The following is a 17,337-nucleotide window of genomic DNA, read 5'->3' on the forward strand; positions in this document are numbered from 1 at the left end:
AAGAGGCAGTTTCCTTTTGTCAAAACTTTTTGTGGTTCCCAAGAAAGTGGGAACTTTCCGTTCTATTCTGGATTTTAAGTGTCAACAAATTTCTAAAAGGCTCTGTCCTTCAAGATGGAGACTATCAGATATATACTTCCATTGGTTCAAGAGGGTCAGTTCATGACCAATATATACCTGAAGGACACATACCTTCATGTTATGATCATCAGGGAACATTTTCATTTTCTGCAGTTTGCCTTTCTGGACAAACATTTTCAATGTGTAGCCCTGGTCTGACCTCGGGTCCAAGGATCTTTATGAATGTGTTAGGAGCTCTTCTAGCAGTGGCCAGGATGCATGGATTTGCAGCGGCCCCTTACCTGGACGATATCTTGGTTCAGGCTCCATCTTTTCCTTTTGCAAGGTCTCACATGTACTCTTGTCCCTTCTTCGGGACCATGGGTGGAAGATAAATCTGGGCAAGAGTTCTCTGGTCCTCAAAACCAGGGTGTGTGTTTAAGGGTACAATCACAGATTTTTCTGACAGATGTCAGGCGAGCAAAACTCTTCTCGACTTCAGTCATCTGCAGGCCTGTCAGTGGCACAATGCATGGAAGTAGTGGGTTTCATGGTGGCTACCATGGATATTATTCCTTTTGCTCGCTTTCATCTGCGACCTCTACAACTATGTATGCTCCGTCAGTGGAACGGATCATTCTGACCTATCCCAACAGATCGTCCTGGACAGCCATACATGAGACCATTGTGGGAGATTGTGACTTCGGACACCAGCCTTCTGGGCTGGGGTGCAGTCTGGGGTCCTCTGAACGCACAGGGGATCTGGTCTCTGGAGGAGTCTTCTCTCCCCATCAACATTCTGGAATTGAGAGCCATCTTCAATTGTCTGATGCCGTGGCCTCAACTTCAATCTGTCCGGTTTATCAGATTTCAATTGGACAACATAATGTCTGTGGCTTATATCAATAATCGGGGAGAAACGAGTAGTTCTCTGGCTATGAAGGAAGTCTTTCTCATCCTTCAGTGGGCTGAGACCCACAATTATCTTATTTCAGCCTTCCATATCCCGGGAGTGGGCAATTGGGAGGCGGATTACCTGCTCAGAGACGTTTCATCCTGGGGAGTGGGCTCTTCATCCGGAGGTGTTCTCTGAGAACCCAGGTGGGGGTGTTCTTAGAGAGATCTCATTGCCTCTCATCTCACTGCCACACTGCCCATGGGTCATAATCTAGGAACCCTCAAGCAGTATTGGTGGACATGTTAGCGGTTCCTTAGAAGTTCATTCCTGTTTCCTCTGTTTGCTCTCCTTCACCGGGTAATAGCCTGCATCAAACAGGTGCGGTCCTCTGTAATTCTAATTGCTCCAGCTTGGCCTCACAAGACCTGGTTCGCAGATATAGTGAAGATGACTTTCTCTCCTCCATGGAGGTTGCCTCAGAATGGACCTTCTGCTTCAAGGCCCATTCCTTTAACATAATTTAGATTCTTTAAGGCTGACTATGCTCTGTTGTAGCTGACTTCGCTCTGTTGTGGCTGACTTCGTGGAGATTGGAAGCATAGTTCTGTCTAAAAGAGGTTTTTCTGACTGGTTTGTTCAGGCTTGTAAGCTGGTAATTCGTCTGAGGTTTCACAAGGTGTGGTGCACCTACCTAACCTGGTGTGAGGCTCAAGGTTTTCCTTGGCTCAAGGTGAGTGTTACTCAAATTATTTTGTTTCTCCAAGAAGGTTTGGAGAAAGGATTGTCAACTAGTTCTCTCAAAGGACAGGTTTCTGCCCTTTCTGTATTACTAAACAAAAAGTTAGCTAATCTTCCTAACATTTCAATATTTTGTTCAGGGCCTTGTCACAATCAGGCCTGTGTTTAAACCTGTTGCTCCACTTTGGAGCCTTAATCGTGTTCTTCCTGCTCTTCAACAGGCTCGATTTGAGCCTATGCATTCTGTTGATATTAATCTTTTATTTTGGAAAGTTTTTTTTTTTTTTTTTTTTTTCTGGCTACTTCTGCTCATAGAGTCTCAGAATTATCTGCCTTAGTGTGATCCCCCTTATCTTATTTTCCATGCGCCTAAGGCTGTTCTTCGTACCAAGTTGGGTTTTCTACCTAAGATGGTCTCTGACTGCAATGCAATCAGGAGATCATAGTTCCTTCTTTTTGTCCTAATCCTTCTTCTCAGAAGGGGCGTTTGTTGCACAATCTGGATGTGGTGCGTGCTTTGAAATTTTTATATCCATGCTACTAAGGTTTTTAGACCATCTTTCTCCTTGTTTGTGGTGTACGCCGGTAAGCGCAAGGGTCAGAAAGCCACTGCGACTACCCTTTCCTTTTGGTTGAGTGTGATTCGTTTGGCTTCAGAGGAAACCGGTCAACAGCCCCCTGAGTGGATTATGGCTCACTCTACTCGTATTGTGTCTTTTTATTGGGCTTTTAATTTTAAGTAAGAATCTGTGGAACAAAGGCGGCTACCTGGTCATCTTTACGTACCTTTTTCAAAGTTTTACAAGTTTTGATGTTTTTGCCTCAGCTGAGGCTTCTTTTGGGAGAAAAGTGCTTCAAGCGGAGGTGCCTTCAGATTGTGTCCGCCTGCCTTATTTTACCTCCTAGTTCATTCTGTGTCCTCTCTAGCTTGAGTATTAGATTACCAACAGTAATGAATGATTGTGTGGACTCTCCCTGCCATTGGAAAGAAAACCAAATGTATGCTTACCTGATAAATTATTTTCTTTCCTGGCATGGAGAATCCACAAACCTACCCTGTTTTTAAGGCTACTCTTTTTTTTTTTTTTTTTTTTTTTTTTTTTTTTTTCCCAAGCTTTCTGGCACCTCCTATCCACCTAGTGTTTCTCCTACTTTTCCATATTTCCTCAGCTGAATGACTGGGGGAGTATAAGAAGTGGGAAGGATACTTAATGCTTTGGCTGGGTGTCTTTGCCTCCTCCTGGTGGCCAGGTGTTGAATTCCCAACAGTAATTAATTAATTTGAGGACTCTCCATGCCAGGAAAGATTATTATTATTATTATTATTATTATTATATTTTTTTTTTTTTTTTTTTTTTTAAGGTAAGCATAAATTTTGTCATCGCATAGTAGTGTCATGGCACAAATCATGGTTTTACTTTTACAAACCTATAACCTATTTGTGCAGAAACCTAAACCTATTTTATACCACGTGGCACTTGTTATCCGCACCACCTATTTACCCAGGGTACTTTCGTTCATCATTCAGATACAGCAGTAACTTTCTAATTTGCCCTATTATAAAAAAAAAAAAATTCTCTTTTTTTTAAAAAAAATGGAATGTAAGCTTAGGAGTCAGCCCATTTTTGGTTCAGCACCCTGAGTAGAGCCTGCTGATTGGTGGCTACATTTATCTGAGATGTAAAACTACAATGTGTCCATGTAATTATTTACCTTTGTCAGGAATTAGATGTGTCCTGTAGTAACACAATAAAGCGATTCTCATCTTTATTTAGAAAGTCGCTGCTTAAAGAGAATTTCATTTTTCCAGCCCACCTGATGATTTATGTGCCAGGATACTACAGGTTCCCCAGGAACCCCCCTATAGAACAATTTGTTTTGGATCTCCCAGAAAATGCTGCACTTTAACCAAACACGTTCTGTGTTATAAATTCATCTTCTTGTGAAGCACCAAACATTGTGTTTCCTGTCTCAGTGTGTTGTGTTCCAGCAGTCATGTGCTCTGTTAACATGAAAACTATTTTGTCAGCCTTTCGCAGCTGCCATGAGCGCCACACAGGGCACAATAAAACCAGCCGCCAATTTTGATGCTTTAAGTGATGCTGAAAAGTTACGGAAGGCAATGAAAGGGTTTGGTAAGTGATTTATAATATATATACATTATGGTAGTCAAATTCACGTTAAAACCCTGAGCAGTTTTAATCCTCTGTTCTAAGTTTCTTGATTTACGTTTAGAGTCAAATATTGTTGTTTTACCATAACCGCCTCATGGTTTATGTAGGAACGGACGAGCAAACCATTATTGACATTGTGGCAAATCGCTCTAATGACCAGAGGCAGAAGATTAAGGCTGCGTTTAAGACTGCTTATGGGAAGGTGAGAGCACAGCGCACAGTCGGGCCCCGCTCGTCTGCGACTAATTGTAATGAGATTATCCTGGTGACTGATATGCAATCTTCTGTAAGCTTTTCTATATTAAACGCTTATTTGTTGGAGAATTTGCAGCAGCGTCTGTGTTAATGTCTGATGAGGTGGTATATGCTGTAAACTGCCTTTTTAGTCTTTATTTTTAGCTATGCAAACTAGTACCAATGAGGCTTGTCCAACTCCAGCCCTTGAGGGCCACACACAAGACTGCTGGTTATAAATGATGACATTATTCATTCTTGTTTGCCGACTTAATTTGGCCACTGATACAATATAACGTTCTTGCTTAATGGTGTCTGCAGGAAGGGGCTGTCTAATGCATATTTTTATGTTTGCAGGATTTAATAAAAGATTTAAAGTCTGAACTTAATGGTAATGTTGAGGAGCTGATTATCGCTCTCTTTATGCCGTCTACATACTATGACGCCTGGAGCTTGTACCATGCCATGAAGGTAATGACCCCATGACATTTGTATCTGTGCACATCTTGCAGTTTGTCTCATACGTTTTATTGTGCAAGGCTCAGTTTGTTCCTTTTACAGCAAGAGATAAAAGTGTACAGAATATGGCTGCAGAGTGAGAGGCACTGTTGGTGTGCGATATAGTGCGACTACAGTGATATAGTGCGGCTACAGTGATATAGTGCGGCTACAGTGATATAGTGCGGCTACAGTGATATAGTGCGGCTACAGTGATATAGTGCGACTACAGTGATATAGTGCGGCTACAGTGATATAGTGCGACTACAGTGATATAGTGCGGCTACAGTGATATAGTGCGGCTACAGTGATATAGTGCGGCTACAGTGATATAGTGCGGCTACAGTGATATAGTGCGGCTACAGTGATATAGTGCGGCTACAGTGATATAGTGCGGCTACAGTGATATAGTGCGACTACAGTGATATAGTGCGGCTACAGGGATATAGTGCGGCTACAGGGATATAGTGCGGCTACAGGGATATAGTGCGGCTACAGGGATATAGTTAGCACAAGCTTTATAGACCTGGACGGTTAACCCCTTATTGCCTGGTCACATAACTTTAGTACAGTGAGACGGATTTGTCAGCATGTGCCATTAGAGTGCAATATAGTGCGACTACAGGGATATAGTTAGCACAAGCTTTATAGACCTGCACGGTTAACCCCTTATTGCCTGGTCACATAACTTTAGTACAGTTAGGCACTGTCAGCATGTGCCATTAGAGTGCAGCTACAGGGATATAGTTAGCACAAGCTTTATAGACCTGGATTGTTAACCCCTTATTGCCTGGTCACATAACTTTAGTACAGTGAGACGGATTTGTCAGCATACGCCATTAGAGCGCAATATAGTGCGGCTACAGGGATATTAGTGTGAGCTTATGAGTGTGTGGTGTCCGACCTGGATGGTTAACCCCTGGTCACATAACTTTAGTACAGTGAGACAGATTTGTCAGCATGTGCCATTAGAGTGCAATATAGTGCGACTACAGTGATATAGTTAGCACAAGTTTTATAGACCTGGATTGTTAACCCCTTATTGCCTGGTCACATAACTTTAGTACAGTGAGACGGATTTGTCAGCATGTGCCATTAGAGTGCAATATAGTGCGGCTACAGGGATATAGTTAGCACAAGTTTTATAGACCTGGATTGTTAACCCCTTATTTCCTGGTCACATAACATTAGTACAGTTAGGCACTGTCAGCATGTGCCATTAGAGGGCGATATAGTGCGGCTACAGGGATATAGTTAGCACAAGCTTTATAGACCTGGATTGTTAAAGGGACACTGAACCCAAATTTCTTCTTTTATGATTCAGATAGAGCATGACATTTTAATCGACTTTCTAATTTACTCCTATTATCAATATTTCTTTGTTCTCTTTATTTTAAAAGCAGGAATGTAAATCTTAGCAGCCAGCCCATTTTAGGTTCAGCACCATGGATAGCGCTTGCTTATTGGAGGCTTCATTCACCCACCAATAAGCACGCATAACCCAGGTTCTCAACCAAAAATGGGCCTATACATCAAATTCCTGCTTTTTAAATAAAGATAGCAAGAGAGAAGAAAAATTGATGGAAGAAAAAATGTGGGTTTAGTGTCCCTTTAACCCCTTATTGCCTGGTCACTTAAATTAGTTTAGTTAGTGCCTAGCTCCTCCTGTTAAGGTAACCTGATGGAAACCTGTAATCATTTCACTGGTCTGTGTGACTAAACAGTCTGAATTGTATGTTGTGAGTGTGAGTTTCTCCTCCCCACCACTCCTTCAGTAAACAACAAAATTGTTTAGAGAGCCACAGGTACAAATTTCTAAACTTGATTAACTATAATGTTGGTAATCTGGATTAGAATCTATTGCCCGAGTGTCATTATTTAAATAGGAGCTCGATTAGATACTAGCATTTAAGTCTGTTGTAAACCCTCCACAGTCAGTCAAAGAAATTCCCTAATCCATGTAACTTCTATTGTCTCTAGGGAGCAGGTACTCAGGAGCGAGTTCTCATTGAGATTCTGTGTACGCGGTCAAACAGTGAAATCCGCAACATTGTAGCCTGTTACAAATCTGAGTTTGGCCGAGACATTGAGAAAGATATCCGATCGGACACCTCGGGGCACTTCGAGAGGCTGCTTATATCCATGTGTCAGGTCAGCTGCTGGGTATATTGTATGACATTTGTCACCTACTGGTAATGAGGTGTATGTCATGCTGTGAGGGGGGGGGGGGACACTGGTTTTTGTTTGAACCCTATTCTTTTCTTAGGGAAATCGTGATGAGAGCCAAACTGTGAACCGTCAGCAAGCTCAGCAAGATGCCCAGCGCCTGTACCAGGCTGGAGAGGGCAAGCTGGGCACAGACGAATCTTCCTTTAATCTAGTGCTGGCAAGTCGGAGTTTCCCTCATTTGAAAGCTGTTGTTGAGGAATATTCTAGAGTAAGTGTTTATCTTGCATGATGTGTAGCAAGGAGCTCGGGGACATTTGTGTTACACACACACACACACACACTGTATTAAGGAGCTGGGGGACATTTGTGTTACAGACACTGTGTAGTAAGGAGCTGGGGGACATTTGTGTTACAGGCACTGTGTAGTAAGGAGCTGGGGGACATTTGTGTTACAGGCACTGTGTAGTAAGGAGCTGGGGGACATTTGTGTTACAGGCACTGTGTAGTAAGGAGCTGGGGGACATTTGTGTTACAGGCACTGTGTAGTAAGGAGCTGGGGGACATTTGTGTTACAGGCACTGTGTAGTAAGGAGCTGGGGGACATTTGTGTTACAGGCACTGTGTAGTAAGGAGCTGGGGGACATTTGTGTTACAGGCGCTGTGTAGTAAGGAGCTGGGGGACATTTGTGTTACACACACACACACTGTATTAAGGAGCTGGGGGACATTTGTGTTACAGACACACTGTGTAGTAAGGAGCTGGGGGACATTTGTGTTAGTCACTGTGTAGTAAGGAGCGGGGGTACATTTGTGTTACAGACACACTGTGTAGTAAGGAGCTGGAGGACATTTGTGTTACAGACACTGTGTAGTAAGGAGCGGGGGGACATTTCTGTTACAGACACACTGTAGTAAGAGCGGGGGGACATTTGTGTTACAGACACACTGTGTAGTAAGGAGCGGGGGGACATTTGTGTTACAGACACTGTGTAGTAAGGAGCTGGGGGACATTTGTGTTACAGACACACTGTAGTAAGGAGCGGGGGGACATTTGTGTTACAGACACACTGTGTAGTAAGGAGCGGGGGGACATTTGTGTTACAGACACTGTGTAGTAAGGAGCGGGGGGACATTTGTGTTACAGACACTGTGTAGTAAGGAGCTGGAGGACATTTGTGTTACAGACACTGTGCAGTAAGGAGCTGGAGGACATTTGTGTTACAGACACACTGTGTAGTAAGGAGCGGGGGGACATTTGTGTTACAGACACACTGTAGTATGGAGCTGGAGGACATTTGTGTTACAGACACACTGTAGTAAGGAGCTTGAGGACAATTGTGTTACAGACACTGTGTAGTAAGGAGCTGGGGGACATTTGTGTTACAGACACTGTGTAGTAAGGAGCTGGGGGACATTTGTGTTACAGGCGCTGTGTAGTAAGGAGCTGGGGGACATTTGTGTTACAGGCGCTGTGTAGTAAGGAGCTGGGGGACATTTGTGTTACAGGCGCTGTGTAGTAAGGAGCTGGGGGACATTTGTGTTACAGGCACTGTGTAGTAAGGAGCTGGGGGACATTTGTGTTACAGGCACTGTGTAGTAAGGAGCTGGGGGACATTTGTGTTACAGGCACTGTGTAGTAAGGAGCTGGGGGACATTTGTGTTACAGGCACTGTGTAGTAAGGAGCTGGGGGACATTTGTGTTACAGGCACTGTGTAGTAAGGAGCTGGGGGACATTTGTGTTACAGGCACTGTGTAGTAAGGAGCTGGGGGACATTTGTGTTACAGGCACTGTGTAGTAAGGAGCTGGGGGACATTTGTGTTACAGGCACTGTGTAGTAAGGAGCTGGGGGACATTTGTGTTACAGGCACTGTGTAGTAAGGAGCTGGGGGACATTTGTGTTACAGGCACTGTGTAGTAAGGAGCTGGGGGACATTTGTGTTACAGGCACTGTGTAGTAAGGAGCTGGGGGACATTTGTGTTACAGGCACTGTGTAGTAAGGAGCTGGGGGACATTTGTGTTACAGGCACTGTGTAGTAAGGAGCTGGAGGACATTTGTGTTACAGGCACTGTGTAGTAAGGAGCTGGGGGACATTTGTGTTACAGGCACTGTGTAGTAAGGAGCTGGGGGACATTTGTGTTACAGGCACTGTGTAGTAAGGAGCTGGGGGACATTTGTGTTACAGGCACTGTGTAGTAAGGAGCTGGGGGACATTTGTGTTACAGGCACACTGTAGTAAGGAGCTTGAGGACAATTGTGTTACAGACACTGTGTAGTAAGGAGCGGGGGGACATTTGTGTTACAGGCACTGTGTAGTAAGGAGCTGGGGGACATTTGTGTTACAGGCACTGTGTAGTAAGGAGCTGGGGGACATTTGTGTTACAGGCACTGTGTAGTAAGGAGCTGGGGGACATTTGTGTTACAGGCACTGTGTAGTAAGGAGCGGGGGGACATTTGTGTTACAGGCACTGTGTAGTAAGGAGCTGGGGGACATTTGTGTTACAGGCACTGTGTAGTAAGGAGCTGGGGGACATTTGTGTTACAGGCACTGTGTAGTAAGGAGCTGGGGGACATTTGTGTTACAGGCACTGTGTAGTAAGGAGCTGGGGGACATTTGTGTTACAGGCACTGTGTAGTAAGGAGCTGGGGGACATTTGTGTTACAGGCACTGTGTAGTAAGGAGCTGGGGGACATTTGTGTTACAGGCACTGTGTAGTAAGGAGCTGGGGGACATTTGTGTTACAGGCACTGTGTAGTAAGGAGCTGGGGGACATTTGTGTTACAGGCACTGTGTAGTAAGGAGCTGGAGGACATTTGTGTTACAGGCACTGTGTAGTAAGGAGCTGGGGGACATTTGTGTTACAGGCACTGTGTAGTAAGGAGCTGGGGGACATTTGTGTTACAGGCACTGTGTAGTAAGGAGCTGGGGGACATTTGTGTTACAGGCACTGTGTAGTAAGGAGCTGGGGGACATTTGTGTTACACACACACACTGTATTAAGGAGCTGGGGGACATTTGTGTTACAGACACTGTGTAGTAAGGAGCTGGGGGACATTTGTGTTAGACACTGTGTAGTAAGGAGCTGGGGGACATTTGTGTTACAGGCACTGTGTAGTAAGGAGCTGGGGGACATTTGTGTTACAGGCACTGTGTAGTAAGGAGCTGGGGGACATTTGTGTTACAGACACACTGTGTAGTAAGGAGCGGGGGGACATTTGTGTTACAGACACACTGTAGTAAGGAGCTGGAGGACATTTGTGTTACAGACACACTGTAGTAAGGAGCTTGAGGACAATTGTGTTACAGACACTGTGTAGTAAGGAGCGGGGGGACATTTGTGTTACAGGCACTGTGTATTAAGGAGCGGGGGGACATTTGTGTTACAGACACTGTGTAGTAAGGAGCGGGGGGACATTTGTGTTACAGGCACTGTGTAGTAAGGAGCTGGGGGACATTTGTGTTACAGGCACTGTGTAGTAAGGAGCTGGGGGACATTTGTGTTACAGGCACTGTGTAGTAAGGAGCTGGGGGACATTTGTGTTACAGGCACTGTTGTAGTAAGGAGCTGGGGGACATTTGTGTTACAGGCACTGTGTAGTAAGGAGCTGGGTGACATTTGTGTTACAGGCACTGTGTAGTAAGGAGCTGGGTGACATTTGTGTTACAGGCACTGTGTAGTAAGGAGCTGGGGGACATTTGTGTTACAGGCACTGTGTAGTAAGGAGCTGGGGGACATTTGTGTTACAGGCACTTTGTAGTAAGGAGCTGGGGGACATTTGTGTTACAGGCACTGTGTAGTAAGGAGCTGGGGGACATTTGTGTTACAGGCACTTTGTAGTAAGGAGCTGGGGGACATTTGTGTTACAGGCACTGTGTAGTAAGGAGCTGGGGGACATTTGTGTTACAGGCACTGTGTAGTAAGGAGCTGGGGGACATTTGTGTTACAGGCACTGTGTAGTAAGGAGCTGGGGGACATTTGTGTTACAGGCACTGTGTAGTAAGGAGCTGGGGGACATTTGTGTTACAGGCACTGTGTAGTAAGGAGCTGGGGGACATTTGTGTTACAGGCACTGTGTAGTAAGGAGCTGGGGGACATTTGTGTTAGACACACTGTAGTAAGGAGCTGGGGGACATTTGTGTTACAGACACTTTGTAGCAAGGAGGTCTGGGACATTTGTGTTACAGACACTGTGTAGTAAGGAACGGGGGGACATTTGTGTTACAGGCACTGTGTAGTAAGGAGCTGGGGAACATTTGTGTTACAGGCACTGTGTAGTAAGGAGCTGGGGGACATTTGTGTTACAGGCACTGTGTAGTAAGGAGCGGGGGGACATTTGTGTTACAGACACACTGTGTAGTAAGAGCGGGGGGACATTTGTGTTACAGACACACTGTAGTAAGGAGCGGGGGGGACATTTGTGTTACAGACACACTGTAGTAAGGAGCGGGGGGGACATTTGTGTTACAGACACACTGTAGTAAGGAGCGGGGGGGACATTTGTGTTACAGACACACTGTGTAGTAAGGAGCGGGGGGACATTTGTGTTAGACACACTGTGTAGTAAGGAGCGGGGGGGACATTTGTGTTACAGACACACTGTGTAGTAAGGAGCGGGGGGACATTTGTGTTACAGACACACTGTGTAATAAGGAGCGGGGGGACATTTGTGTTACAGACACACTGTGTAGTAAGGAGCTGGAGGACATTTGTGTTAGACACACTGTAGTAAGGAGCGGGGGGACATTTGTGTTACAGACACACTGTAGTAAGGAGCTGGAGGACATTTGTGTTAGACACACTGTGTAGTAAGGAGCTGGAGGACATTTGTGACAGACACACTGTGTAGTAAGGAGCTGGAGGACATTTGTGTTACAGACACACTGTGTAGTAAGGAGCGGGGGGACATTTGTGTTACAGACACACTGTAGTAAGGAGCGGGGGGACATTTCATTGTTCTCTCTGGGGTTTGATTAGGTTGTATTGCTGAGCCCGGGATGCAGTGTGGGAGACTAGAATCAGCATATTGCCATGTACCTTAGATTGTTGCACTACAAGTTTCCCTTGTTCTGCTCCTCAGGTTGCAAATCGCGACTTGATAAGCTCCATCGGCAGAGAGTTCTCTGGATATATAGAAGACGGGTTGAAGGCAATTTGTAAGTGACATCGGGCATGGCTGTGTTGTGTAGCAAGTGGATGTTCAGCATGAGTTGGCACAGACTGTTATTCAGTGTTACAGAATATTAATCGTATAGCTGGACAATCCGTTACATCATTTGTGTGTAATGAACTTAGTGCAGCAATATGACGGTCCCTCTGATACTTCAGTACACCATCCGCTGGCAAAGTGAAGCCATGAGTATCGCATCTGGCCCTATGGGCCCAAAATGTCCCAGAACAGTGTGTGTGTAAAGTGTTATAAAACAGGTTGAGATCTGTGCATATCTTAAAAGGGCTAAGTAAAAATAGTTTGCAGGAAAAAAATTGTTTAAAATTTGTTGGGAAGCATTTTAAAATAATTTTCAAAAATACTTAAAATAGCCATGCTGTCTGGACACACTGCTCCACCCCCCTTATCAGTGTTTAGACACAGGCATTGCATTTCAACTGAGTTCCCAGCTTCTAGGCTCCAGCAGATCATCCCTATTCATTTGTCCATGGATATAGCTAGAGCCATAAAAGGAATTGTGTGGGGGTAGTTAGAGCGATACAATTCAGAAACTAAAAATAAAGGGTTAATGGTGAGGCAGTATAAATGTGCAGGTAATGTACATATAATATTTTCTCTATCTCAACTTGCTTTATGTCCCTTTAACACCATCACTCAGAGGTTGGGACCAAGTTAAGACAGGCAAGTCAAAGTCCTCAGCGTTAAGCTTCAAGTGTTACACAAGTCATTAGTGCTCTTTGCCCAATTTAGTGTCAGAGTATTAATTACTATAGTACATTTATACTGCTTTATATGGCATGTGTATAACAGACATTTTTTCCCCCAGTATTAGAAATATTAGACAAACATTCAGCTAGAATTCATTGTCATTTAATTAGTTGTTTGTTTCTTTCTATGTAGTGCAGTGCGCTCTGAACCGACCGGCCTTCTTCGCTGAAAGACTTTATCGCGCCATGAAGGGCGCAGGCACAGACGATTCTACCCTGATCAGAATTATTGCCACGCGCAGTGAGGTAAAGTTTGCATTCAATTAATGTTCCAACTAGACTTCTATACTACATGTGTGTCTAAGCTGCTTGTGATTCGCTAGAAACTGGTTTTTTTATGTACAGGTGGAAGAATGCTGAAAATTATTTCAGAAAAAAATTGTCTACAGTTTCTTTACCTAAAACATTGTGTGTGGTGAAACTTCATAAGGTACCAGGAGAGGTTCAATGACCTAAATATGCATAGCTTAGAGGAGAGAAGGGAAATAAGTGGTATATTAAGTGGCTTAGTAAAGCTGAGGCTGTGAGTATTTTATAAAAAAAGAAAAATCCAAGAACAAGGGGTCATGATCTCAATCTAAAGTATAATAGATTCAGGGTTAATTCTTTACAGAAAGGGGGATTGATTCATGGATATACTTCAACAAGAGGTAGTAGTGAGAAACACTGTGGGGGACTTCAAGAATGCCTGGGATAAGCATAAGGCTATCCTACATACTAACTAATGCCTGGGATAAGCAAGAGGCTATCCTACGTACTAACTAATGCCTGGGATAAGCATAAGGCTATCCTACATACTAACTAATGCCTGGGATAAGCATAAGGCTATCCTACATACTAACTAATGCCTGGGATAAGCATAAGGCTATCCTACCTACTAACTAATGCCTGGGATAAGCATAAGGCTATCCTACGTACTAACTAATGCCTGGGATAAGCATAAGGCTATCCTACATACTAACAAATGCCTGGGATAAGCATAAGGCTATCCTACGTACTAACTAATGCCTGGGATAAGCATAAGGCTATCCTACATACTAACTAATGCCTGGGATAAGCATAAGGCTATCCTACGTACTAACTAATGCCTGGGATAAGCATAAGGCTATCCTACGTACTAACTAATGCCTGGGATAAGCATAAGACTATCCTACGTACTAACTAATGCCTGGGATAAGCATAAGGCTATCCTACTTACTAACTAATGCCTGGGATAAGCATAAGGCTATCCTACATACTAACAAATGCCTGGGATAAGCATAAGGCTATCCTACGTACTAACTAATGCCTGGGATAAGCATAAGGCTATCCTACATACTAACTAATGCCTGGGATAAGCATAAGGCTATCCTACGTACTAACTAATGCCTGGGATAAGCATAAGGCTATCCTACATACTAACTAATGCCTGGGATAAGCATAAGGCTATCCTACATACTAACTAATGCCTGGGATAAGCATAAGACTATCCTACGTACTAACTAATGCCTGGGATAAGCATAAGGCTATCCTACGTACTAACTAATGCCTGGGATAAGCATAAGGCTATCCTACTTACTAACTAATGCCTGGGATAAGCATAAGGCTATCCTACCTACTAACTAATGCCTGGGATAAGCAAAAGGCTATCCTACGTACTAACTAATGCCTGGGATAAGCATAAGGCTATCCTACATACTAACAAATGCCTGGGATAAGCATAAGGCTATCCTACGTACTAACTAATGCCTGGGATAAGCATAAGGCTATCCTACATACTAACTAATGCCTGGGATAAGCATAAGGCTATCCTACGTACTAACTAATGCCTGGGATAAGCATAAGGCTATCCTACATACTAACAAATGCCTGGGATAAGCATAAGGCTATCCTACGTACTAACTAATGCCTGGGATAGGCATAAGACTATCCTACGTACTAACTAATGCCTGGGATAGGCATAAGGCTATCCTACGTACTAACTAATGCCTGAGATAAGCATAAGACTATCCTACTTACTAACTAATGCCTGGGATAAGCATAAGACTATCCTACTTACTAACTAATGCCTGGGATAAGCATAAGACTATCCTACTTACTAACTAATGCCTGGGATAAGCATAAGACTATCCTACTTACTAACTAATGCCTGGGATAAGCATAAGACTATCCTACTTACTAACTAATGCCTGGGATAAGCATAAGGCTATCCTACATACTAACTAATGCCTGGGATAAGCATAAGACTATCCTACTTACTAACTAATGCCTGGGATAAGCATAAGGCTGTCCTACTTACTAACTAATGCCTGGGATAAGCATAAGGCTGTCCTACTTACTAACTAATGCCTGGGATAAGCATAAGGCTGTCCTACTTACTAACTAATGCCTGGGATAAGCATAAGGCTATCCTACTTACTAACTAATGCCTGGGATAAGCATAAGGCTGTCCTACTTACTAACTAATGCCTGGGATAAGCATAAGACTATCCTACGTACTAACTAATCCCTGGTATAAGCATAAGGCTATCCTACATACTAACTAATGCCTGGGATAAGCATAAGGCTGTCCTACTTACTAACTAATGCCTGGGATAAGCATAAGGCTGTCCTACTTACTAACTAATGCCTGGGATAAGCATAAGGCTGTCCTACTTACTAACTAATGCCTGGGATAAGCATAAGACTATCCTACTTACTAACTGATGCCTGGGATAAGCATAAGACTATCCTACTTACTAACTGATGCCTGGGATAAGCATAAGACTATCCTACTTACTAACTAATGCCTGGGATAAGCATAAGACTATCCTACTTACTAACTAATGCCTACAAACTAGATACGTTTTATACTTTTAGGGAATATTGGTCCTATGGTTCTTATTGGACATCAAAATCTGTTTCTATGTTGAAGCCTTTCTGTTTACACAATACAAATATATGTTCATGCACCATATTTTGTGTTGTATGTTCACCAAACACAGACCTTTTGTTTATGGTGAGATTTTCAATGTTGTCTTGGTGTTCTTAGATGTTGCATACACACACATACATCCCTGTCCCTCACATCTCTTTACATGTGTGCGCATAAAACTCTCTCACGCATACAGCTCCCTGTCACTCATGTATTACACATGATTGTCACACGTGTGTGCATACAGCTCCCCGTCACTCATTTATTGTTACACGTGTGTGCGCATACAACTCCCCGTCACTCATGTATTGTTACACGTGTGTGTGTATACAGCTCCTCGTCGCTTATGTAGTGTTACACGTGTGTGCGCATACAGCTGTCCGACACTCATGTATTGTTACACGTGTGTGTGCATACAACTCCCCGTCACTCATGTATTGTTACACGTGTGTGTGTATACAGCTCCTCGTCGCTTATGTAGTGTTACACGTGTGTGCGCATACAGCTGTCCGACACTCATGTATTGTTACACGTGCGCGCATACAGCTTCCCCTCACTCATGTATTCTTACACGTGTGTGTGCGTGTGCGCACATATAGCTCATTACGTGTGTCCGCATACACATCCCATTCACTTTTCACTTTTGCATGTTTATTTACAGATTGATCTGGTGCAGATTAAACAAGCCTTTACACAGATGTTCCAGAAGACTCTCGCCACCATGATCTCTAGCGACACAAGTGGTGATTACAGGCGTTTGCTGTTGGCGATCTCTGGCCAGTAGGTAACTCATCGATGGACTCCGTGCTGTGTGAGGGAACCTGTTACTTGTGTGTGGGTTAGGCCTACATTGTGTTTTTTTATACTTTTGCCTTAAAAATATATCTAGTCGGTTTCACTTCACGCAAATGTATAGCACTTCGAGTGCAGTCTCTCTGGGAAGTCTCTGTCTAGTTTGTTTACAGTAAGAAATCCACTCTTTGTATAGGAAATGTGTATAGGAACAAGTGTTCCTGTGTGTTTGTAAAACGGCTATTTACAGAAATAAAGGTTAATGTCAGATACTTCTATAGCATGAATAAACCTGACATTTTCTAACAGATGTGTTTTTGTGTCACTGTTTTCCCTCCTTCTCTTATCACTTTGTCAACATTTAGTAACTGATCGTTTAGTTTAGCAACGACACAACGGTGCAAATAAAGCCTTTTACGTAGGAGCAGGTCTGTGCTCCCAGACACACAAGCCGTGCACTGCTCAGAGCTGTACAAACTGCAGCTGATAGATGGAAACAACCTATAAGCAAAACTACAAATGTGTGAATCCTGAATGGTTTGGCTACAGATGGAGAACAAATAAAGCCCCTTGAGACTCAGACCCCAATACAGCACAGAAATGTCTCACACTTCTTTGGCAAGGGAGTTTCTCACCAGTTAAAGGGACAGTCTGAACCTGATTTTTTTTATTTATTTTTTCGCCAGTCTATTTTTTTTTAAATTGAGGCTTGCAGTAAATTAATATCCACCCAGGGCAGGGAATGTGGACCACCTTCTGCATACTGACCTATTTAAAATTACAGAAAAAAATAACCAAAATTATCAAATTAAACCTAATACCACTATAAAAATACCCCCCCCCCCCCCCCCCCCCCCAATCTAACAAACTACCAATAGCCCTTAAAAGGGCCTTTTGTAGGACATTGCCCTAAGTTATGTCAGTATATGGCCAGGTTATAATAC

At 43.5% G+C, this 17,337-nt stretch overlaps 1 protein-coding gene across 2 annotated transcripts in view; it reads left to right on the forward strand.

The window, feature by feature from the left end:
• ANXA7 (annexin A7) overlaps positions 1–16,701 on the forward strand; it is a 44,431-nt gene extending 27,730 nt beyond the window's left edge. For both annotated transcript variants that reach the window (XM_053691856.1, XM_053691857.1), the window contains 8 exons: positions 3,726–3,831; positions 3,978–4,072; positions 4,462–4,575; positions 6,583–6,753; positions 6,869–7,039; positions 11,852–11,927; positions 12,842–12,954; positions 16,263–16,701. In XM_053691856.1, the coding sequence (XP_053547831.1) occupies positions 3,726–3,831; positions 3,978–4,072; positions 4,462–4,575; positions 6,583–6,753; positions 6,869–7,039; positions 11,852–11,927; positions 12,842–12,954; positions 16,263–16,385 (969 nt within the window). In that variant the 3' untranslated portion in view covers positions 16,386–16,701. The remainder of the gene's footprint in view (positions 1–3,725; positions 3,832–3,977; positions 4,073–4,461; positions 4,576–6,582; positions 6,754–6,868; positions 7,040–11,851; positions 11,928–12,841; positions 12,955–16,262) is intronic.
• The last annotated feature ends 636 nt before the right edge of the window (positions 16,702–17,337 follow it).

Source organism: Bombina bombina, chromosome 9 (genome assembly GCF_027579735.1).
Source record: "Bombina bombina isolate aBomBom1 chromosome 9, aBomBom1.pri, whole genome shotgun sequence".
In the NCBI taxonomy this organism is placed as follows: Eukaryota; Metazoa; Chordata; class Amphibia; order Anura; family Bombinatoridae; genus Bombina; species Bombina bombina.